Source organism: Neomonachus schauinslandi, chromosome 10 (genome assembly GCF_002201575.2).
Source record: "Neomonachus schauinslandi chromosome 10, ASM220157v2, whole genome shotgun sequence".
NCBI classification, from domain to species: domain Eukaryota; kingdom Metazoa; phylum Chordata; class Mammalia; order Carnivora; family Phocidae; genus Neomonachus; species Neomonachus schauinslandi.
The window spans coordinates 133,936,730-133,944,740 of record NC_058412.1 but is presented as its reverse complement, the minus strand read 5'-3'; the positions used below and the strand labels follow the sequence as shown (position 1 = coordinate 133,944,740).

General features: G+C 63.5%; 1 protein-coding gene across 2 annotated transcripts in view; it reads right to left on the bottom strand.

The window, feature by feature from the left end:
• Positions 1-3,928: 3,928 nt before the first annotated feature.
• The window catches only part of NPEPL1 (aminopeptidase like 1), a 26,069-nt gene continuing 21,986 nt past the window's right edge, over positions 3,929-8,011 (bottom strand). For both annotated transcript variants that reach the window (XM_021677799.2, XM_044918791.1), the window contains 5 exons: positions 7,172-7,272; positions 6,152-6,275; positions 5,700-5,876; positions 5,077-5,187; positions 3,929-4,564 (listed from right to left, as the gene is read on the bottom strand). In XM_021677799.2, coding sequence (XP_021533474.1) covers positions 4,406-4,564; positions 5,077-5,187; positions 5,700-5,876; positions 6,152-6,275; positions 7,172-7,272 — 672 coding nt within the window. In that variant the 3' untranslated portion in view covers positions 3,929-4,405. The remainder of the gene's footprint in view (positions 4,565-5,076; positions 5,188-5,699; positions 5,877-6,151; positions 6,276-7,171; positions 7,273-8,011) is intronic.

The following is an 8,011-nucleotide window of genomic DNA, read 5'->3' as shown; positions in this document are numbered from 1 at the left end:
TCCAGGTGGCATTTAATAAATACTACTGGACGAGGAAGCTGTCCATCACCCCACTGGACCGAGCTTGCTCATGGACACCAGTGAAAGCCAGCCAACCTGTTGGAGGAAAGGGACAGTGTTGGCATTCGGGAGAGGTCTGTAGCTGGGGACTTAGTGGCCACGTCCACCATGGGCGGGGGGCGGAGTCTCCCGCGCAGCCTGTCCCAATCCACCGCCTCGGCTCTGGGCCACCATGTGTCCCCGTCGTGCTACCACTGCATGTGAAGCAGGCCTCAGAGCTTTCCAGCCTGGGGGGTTTGTTTTTGATTTTGTTTTCCTGCCTGAAGAATGCTGTCTGGACTCCTCCCAAAAGCCCTCAGGACCACAGCGGGAACTGAAGCGAAAATAGCCCACCGGTGGGAAGTCTATAAGGACCTATTCCACCTCTTGAGGGAGCACGGGCTTCCCAGATGCTCCTGCCCTCACATCCCCGTCCCCCTACCCCCCACCCCCCAGTTGGGAAGAGAGGGCCAGGGGCCGTCAGAGGGGAGGGCAGGCCTGGGCTTCGGGGGACAGTCCGCTCCTGAGCCCTACCCATGGGCTGTGCGTTCTCCGGAGCTGAGCCTGGCTCCGGGGCATGGGGTGCGGGGCCGAGCAGGATGACAATACCGCACATGTGCGTGGGGCCTGGTACTTTTCCAAGGGCTTTTAAATGCATTATCTTGTTGGAGGCTCATTTGAGGCAAGGACTCAGAAGCAGCCTGGAAAACAACTGATTTACTGAATCCCGAGTGGAGAGGAAGCCCAATGCAACGTGTGTGCATGTGTGTTTGCTGAATCTCAAACCAAAACAACCTTTTGTTAAAGAACAAACAAATAAACAAAAATGCTGAACACCAATTCACCAGGGAACACAGTCTGAACAGAGGTTCTGGGCAGAGAATCACGCAGCAAATCCAAATTCAACAAACATATACTGGGGGAGGGGTTGCTGGGGCCACAGATGTGCTCGGGAGGGGCCCGCCCGAGAGCTTTTAGGGGGCAGTGTGCACTGGGGACCAGGTTGACCTGGCTAGGCAGACTGCAAACACGGGGCCCTCAGGAGGGGCTGCAGAGAGGGGGCCGGGGAGGGAGCCCCTGCACGGGGCAAGAAGAAGGGGTGCATTTGGGGCATCAGGCCGTGCTGAGCCTGGGGGGGACACTGCATTGCCTATGGGGGCGCACTGGAGGTTTCCTGGGGGGACTGCAGGCCCCATTCAGAGCAGCGCTGGAGTAATTCATCTGGGGCAGTGGCGGAGGGGGGTGGGGGTTTCTGAAACGACTGGAATGGTCAGCATCCCCTGAATGGAAATGATTTCATCCAGTTTGAATTGCTTCTTTGAAATAAGTCCATTCCCCCGATTTTGGGGGGCACAGAAATGGGAAGTGACAGCTGGACATGCGTGTCGGAGTTCGGGGGTCAGGCAGGTTCTTGCGACCCAGGCCGGACAGGAGGTGCGGTTGCTTGATCGGCCACCCCTCACCTGCGCCAAGCGGAGACCGGGGGCTGTGGGGACCTTGGCCACATGGGGCCCTCACAGCCCCAGGCCCACATTCTGTGTGTTCACAAGGCCACGCTGAAGGCCTGCGGTTTCTCCCTGCTCGAGACTGACTTCGGGAGCCCGCTGTAGAGGGAGCGGGGCGTGAAATCCTCCCTCTCACCTGGGCTTCCTGGCGGGTCCTGTCGGCCTCTCCCAGCCCAGAGCCCTGGGCTCAGCAGAACTTTCAGGTCCTGCTCACCCTGCTCCCCAGAACTGCCCTGGGAGGGGGAGCTCGAGGCCTGCGTGCCGGAGGCCCTGGGCACACAGGCACTCACCACCAGGTCGGGGGCTATGTCCTCTGATAGGGAGCAGAGTGGGGGCTCGCTGTCCTCCCACCTGCTTGCCAAGCCCCGGGGAAGCCGGCTGGCTCTCAGCCGGAAGCTGGGCGGTCTCTCCACCGCTGCTACCGTTTTCCCAAAAGAGACATTTCCAGGGTCTCGTCCTTCATTCCTGCCCACAAGGCGACATGGGCTCTGCTCCAGGCAGGTGTGTGTCACCATGTCCCTCACCCCCGGGCAGGTGCTGGGGACCCCCGGGCCCACCCGCAGGAGGTTTCATGGGCTGTGAGGGCCAGTGTTTGCTCCTCTGTCCCCCCCAGCGGAGTGGGGCTGCTCCCGGGACGGGGCTCCAGGATTGGCAGGCTCTCTGTGCAGGCAGGGGTGGATGCAGGTGAGTTCATCCGCGAGCACCTCCTCGGCATGCAGGTCCGACCAGCTGCCCGGTGTGGACTCTGCTGGGACTTTGCACCCACACCTTCGGGCCCACGAGCTGGGCGAGCTGCAAGCTACGACGGCCCATCTTTGACAGGCTCGTCTTCTTGGGCTGCTCGCTGGAAACCATGATCGCGTGGACCCACCAGTGCCCACCTGCCCCCCACCACTGGCCGCCCCCTGACCCTGTTGCTGGGGCTCTGGTGCGGCCCGGGGAAGCAGCCGCCCCGTCCTAAAGCCCTTTGGCCCTTGGGAAAGCAAGGCCTTTGGCGCCCCCCACCCCACCCCCCACGGTGCCCCGACGCCGGGCACGCAGGCCAGGCCCCGAGCCTGCAGCTGGTCCCCAGCTGGGTCCCTGGCCCTGAGGCTGCCTTTGTGCCTGCACAAGGGAGACTCAGTTCGTCCCCTGCTCCTTGACCCTGCATCCTGCAGCCCCCTGGTGGGGGGGAGCAGACAGCGCCCGGAAAGGGAGCTAGACCACCTCAGTGACCTCTGCCTCCTCCAGGGCATCGCGGGGAAGCTGGAGAGGGCTGCCTATTGCAAGGCCATTAAGCAGGCTAATGAACCGTGAAGGCTCCTGGCCCCTCCGGCCCCCCACGGTGCCTCCCCTCAGCTCACAGAGCCCGCTGCCCACCTACCACCTTGTGACTGCTATTATTGTCACTTAGCGTGTCGGGCCATGGTTTTCCCAGACAGGGCTGGGGCCTCAGAGCTGCTCCTTGCCTTTTCCGGGCCCAGCTAGCACCGTGCACAGCACGCACTTAATAAATATTTGCTTGGGATCGGGCCCAGAAAGTCACCTTGCTTTCCAGAGCTGGGGAAGGGACTTGGGAGTCTGGGGACCCTTGAGCAGGGCTGAGGCGGCCAGTGGGCCTGGGCACAGCCCGGTGACCTGCGTCCTGCAGCCGCGTTCTCCCCCTCTGTCCCCAGCAGAGGAAGTGTGCATGGCTTCCTCCATGCCAGCTGGTGCCCGCGTCCCCGACAGCTTCCTCTGGGCCCAGGCAGCCCACTGGGATGGAGCCTAAGACGGGACAAAGGCCCTGCCTGCTCTCTCACCTGAGCTCCCAGGCACCCTGCTCACCTGCCACACTTGGGCCCGGGGAGGGGGAGTCTGCTGAATCCGTGTCCTTCAGCACCGAGGCTGTGCCCCAGGGCCTTTTGTGCTGAGGAGACACCTGACTCCACGGGGCACTCGCCTCGTGATGTGCTCAGGGGGGAGGCCGGCCTTCCCTGCAGACAGCAGGAGCGTGGGGGGCCCCCACAAAGCCCCGGGGGCCTCCGGTCGGAGTCTGCACTGTGACACCTCAGAAAACCAAGCCAGCCTGGGCCCGGCAGCCACGGCCCGGAGTCCCCGGGCCCCACTTCGGTCCCTTCCCAGGCCCCAGCGCTCTCGGCGGCAGCAAAAGCGAGGTTGCCAAGCCACCTCTCGATGCAGGGTGCTGGTTTTCAAGGTGGGAGTGCTGGAGCCTCGGAGCCACGGGCAGGCCTCAGGGTGGGTTTCTCAACCAGGGTGGGAGACAAAGAGACGGAGGCAAAGATGTACTGTGATACAGCCATATTTACTTCAACCTCCAGGGAATCCTAAGGGCCCAGTGACTCCCCTTGGGCCATAAGATTGGGTTCCTGAAACAAGTCACGTCCACCCTTTCACAGGGGACGGGGGGGGGGGGCTGCCACTGCCCTGGTGGGAGCAGGGGCCTGAGCTATCATGTGGGTGCCATGTGTGGGGCCTGGGGCCAAAGATAAGGCCATGGGCACCCACTGCGGGCACTGAGCAGGGGCAGGAGGCCCAAAGGCCACCTGGCCAAGGCGTCAGGGCCACCCATGCATCCTGGAGCCTCAAGGTCGTGCGGAGGCCCCAGGAGGGAGCAGAGTCTTCGGAAACCAGCAGGGAGGCTGGAAGGTCACTGGAACAGCAGCGAGCCCCAGGGCTTCCCCCCTGCCCCGGGGCCATCCTCCAGACCCTAAGCTGTCTTCTAAGACAGAAGAAGGAGCTGTTTCTATCACCATGACAACTAAAAATAAAAACAAACCAAAGCCTATCTTAAGGTATAATCTTCTGATTGCTTAAAATTAATCAGTGCAAAGTGAGGTAAAGAGCCTTGTGTCACGGGGGGGGCCGGGGAGTGGCAGGCCTCACACGAGCCTGCGCCTCTTGGAGTCCCTCTCCATGTCCCCCTCCTGGGCATCCACGTCGCAGCCAAGTGGGGACACCAGGTTCAGCAGAGGGTCCTCGGAGGCCCGGCCGAAGAGCGCCAGCAGGAGGGCCACACCAAAGCCTGTGGCGCGCTCACCCTGTGGGCGAAGAGCAGGCTGGGAACCCTCTGCCAGGCGGAGCCAGACCCCTCAGCAAGCCCATCTCTGCAGGAAGGGGCTCCCGGTCCACCCCCACTTGCCCTATGGCCCCCCTTCCTGCTATCCTGTCACACTCAGGACTGACTGGGGGGCAGGGTGGTGGAACGGTTCTGTGCGCTCTGGTCCCAAGCCCCAGGTCTTCGTGGGTGGGAAATGGGGAGCTGAGGGCCCTGGGCCTCCAGCTGAGGACAGGCTGGCTGGAGAAGGGCCGCACACAGCAGGCACTCTGTGCCCGGGGCCGGGGAGACCGGAGGCTGGGGGCACAACTGGCCGGAGGTCAGGCCACAGGCAGTGCGACCCCCATCCCATGAGGCTTCGGATGAGCTCAGCCTGGAGCCAGAGAGGGGCTGTGGACGCATGCGAGGCGGGAGCAGCCCGGCCGGTGTGCGGGGTGCGCAGGGGGGTCGGGGGCAGGGGGGAGAGGAGAGCGCCACGGGGGAGCCTGGACTCACGGCGTGCACCGGGGCGGCGATGTCCAGGTGGACCCAGACGCCAGGCCAGTCAAAGCCGATGTGTGAGGCGATGAAAAGGCCAGCACAGGAACTGGGGCTGTTGTCCCGGTCCTGGGGGGACAGCAGGGCACACGGTGACCTTTCCGTTCCCGGCAGTGGGGGCGTGGGGAAGGGCCTCCACCTAAGGGCATTTGGGGCTGCTTCCCCTGGACCCGAGTGGGCGCCCCCGTGCCCTCTCGAGCACACCAGCCTCAGCCACCGCCTCCCCTGGTGGCTACAAGAAGGGTCCGACCGTGTCGGGAGACTGCGGAGAGGGGCCCCGAGGACCTTGCATGTGGGTTAAGGGGTCTGCCTTCTCCCCGGGGCGACGGTGGGGCTGGAGAAGGAGCGGACGCCAGAGCAGGGAGGGGACCCCTGGCGCCCGACCTGGTGGATGCGCTGGCGGGGAGACCAGTGAGAGACACGTCCCCGCTCTGGACGCTTCCAGCCTGAGCGTGGATCTGGGGCCCCGCTGCGGGGGGACCCTCGTCCACACCGCTGCCATGTCTTGGGGTCCCCCGGGCTCCCCGAGGGCAGTGCTCTGCCTGCCCCCTCCGCCCCGCACGGGCACCACTGACACCTACCGCCACGGAGTTCTTCATGTCGGCCACGGCCGAGGTGAACTCGCTGAAGTGCAGCTCGGGGCAGTAGACCAGGGGGTGCACCAGGTCCCCGCACCTCCTCCCGGCCTTCACGCAGGCCGCCTCCCACTCCGCGCTGTTGGTGAGCACGGCGGCGTGGTACTTGCCCGTGGCAATGCCCTGGGAGGGTGGCCGGCCGGAGGGAGGGCCGGAGCCGCAGGCGGAAGATGGAGCAGCGGGGAGGGGCAGCGAGAAGCGAGGGAGGGAAGGAACGAGAGCGTGAGCGCGCCACCAGGGGGACGCTTCCTAAGCTGTCCGGGCGCTGGGACCCAGCCCACGGGTTCTGCCACCTGCACCGCGCTGGATGCCAGGGACGAGCTCCCTGCTCCTCGGCCAGGCCGTGACGATTAGGGGACCGCACCAGCACCCCCCACCCCAGAGTCAAGGTGGCCCACCTGAGCTCCGGTCAGTGTGGCCACGTCCAGGATGATGTCGGCACCCAGGTCCTTGCAGGCGTAGGACACACCATCCGCCAGCACCAGCCTGCCCTCCGCGTCAGTGTTGTTGATTTCCACAGTCCTGGGGCGCAGCAGAGACCCTGGCTCAGGGATCGTGCTCCCTGGGGCACCGCGAGCGAGTCCCTTTGGAACTGGGAGACTCCATTTAGAGCCCTCTTCCCTCTAGCTCCCGTCTCGGGGGGCCCCTCCCGTCCCCTGCAGCAGTGCAGTGCCAGGGGCCAGAGCAAAGGGCAGCAGGTCAATCCGACCCCACTGCCCTCCTGCTGGGAGCCAGGGAAAGCCGCCCAGTCCCTGTGCCTCGTTTTCTTCATCTGTAAGATGGGAGAACAGGGTTGTGTGGGCAGCGTAAACTGCGCTGGGCCAGCCCTTGGCCCCCAATGCCAGGCACTGGGTAAATGCAGAAAGGGAAGCACCTCTGGGGGTCTCCCTGAGGACAGGCACCCTTGTATGGGGAGCTGAGTGGACTCTCCTATTGTGAATCTGGGCCACCTGCTCCTCCAGCGGCTGCCCACTGACTTCTAGGCATGTCCTTACGCTGAGAAGAAACAGTCCAAGGGCTGACCTCAAGGGGGAAATGCAGGGAGGGCCCCCAAGTAGGGAATCAGTGGGGGGGGGGGGGACGGGCGGGCAGGGCTTCAGATGCACAAAGAACTTTAAGCCTAAAGGTTGGGAAGGGCTCATCCCATTAAGGCAGGGTGGATCCTATGCCAGGCACCTTGAGGGAGCCCAAGAGCTTGTCCAGTGATGCGGCCGACACCCCCTGGGCCCCTGGGAGCAAGCAGCCCACTGCCCAGGGGCCCCTGTGACAGGGCATCCTCCCCACAGGATGTGCCTCTGGCTGGAGTGAGCCGGGTGAAATCAACCCCCCGGCTGACCAGCCTAGCCCTGGGAAGGAGAGGGGCCCCCTAAGAGTTCTAGCCCAGAAGGCAGCCAATGAGTGAGGGGAGCCAGCCTTACTTTCCTGAGTACAGCAGGTGGATATCGTCTGGCCTCGTAGCGTTGGGACCCACAGAGTTTTCGGCCAAGCAGAACACAGCGTGGAGGTTGTCTTTGAAACCCTGGAGGGAACATGGGCAGAGGCTCCTGCTACAGGTGGCCGTGCATGGAGGAGGGAGGACAGGCCAGAGCCTCCCACCCCCGTGGACAGACAGACAGAGCCCTAGGGAGCAGAGAACAGACTCCCCAGCAGTTCTGGCAGCACCCCATCTGGGGAGTCTTGCCTCCTCCATCAGAGCCCAACAACGCAGAAATGAGCCCAGGACTGGGGCTGGGCTCCCACTTTAATCCTGGCTCAACCACTTACCCGGGGCACGAGCCAGGCTGCCAGCTCAGCCCCTGCCTCCTGTCCACAAAACGTGGTCAGCGATCAATGTCTCCCACTGCACAAACCCTCTGAGCTCGGCAAGCTGCACAAAGCAAGTCACACGCACACAGGTACACGGGGGTTGGGAGAACTTGCCTCACAGAAATTTAGGTGTGAAGTTAGTTTTCTGATGCCCAAACATGACGTTGGCACATTGAGAAATGTGCACGAAACAGGCGGAGGCGGTTTCCGCCCCACACGGGTCCTCAGCCTGCCCAAGAAAACCCCAAGGCGGGGGCACCTGGGTGGCTCAGTTGGTTAAGCAACTGCCTTCGGCTCAGGTCATGATCCTGGAGTCCCTGGATCGAGTCCCGCATCGGGCTCCCTGCTCGGCAGGGAGTCTGCTTCTCCCTCTGACCCTCCTCCCTCTCATGCTCTCTGTCTCCCATTCTCTCTCTCAGATAAATAAATTAAAAATCTTAAAAAAAAAAAAA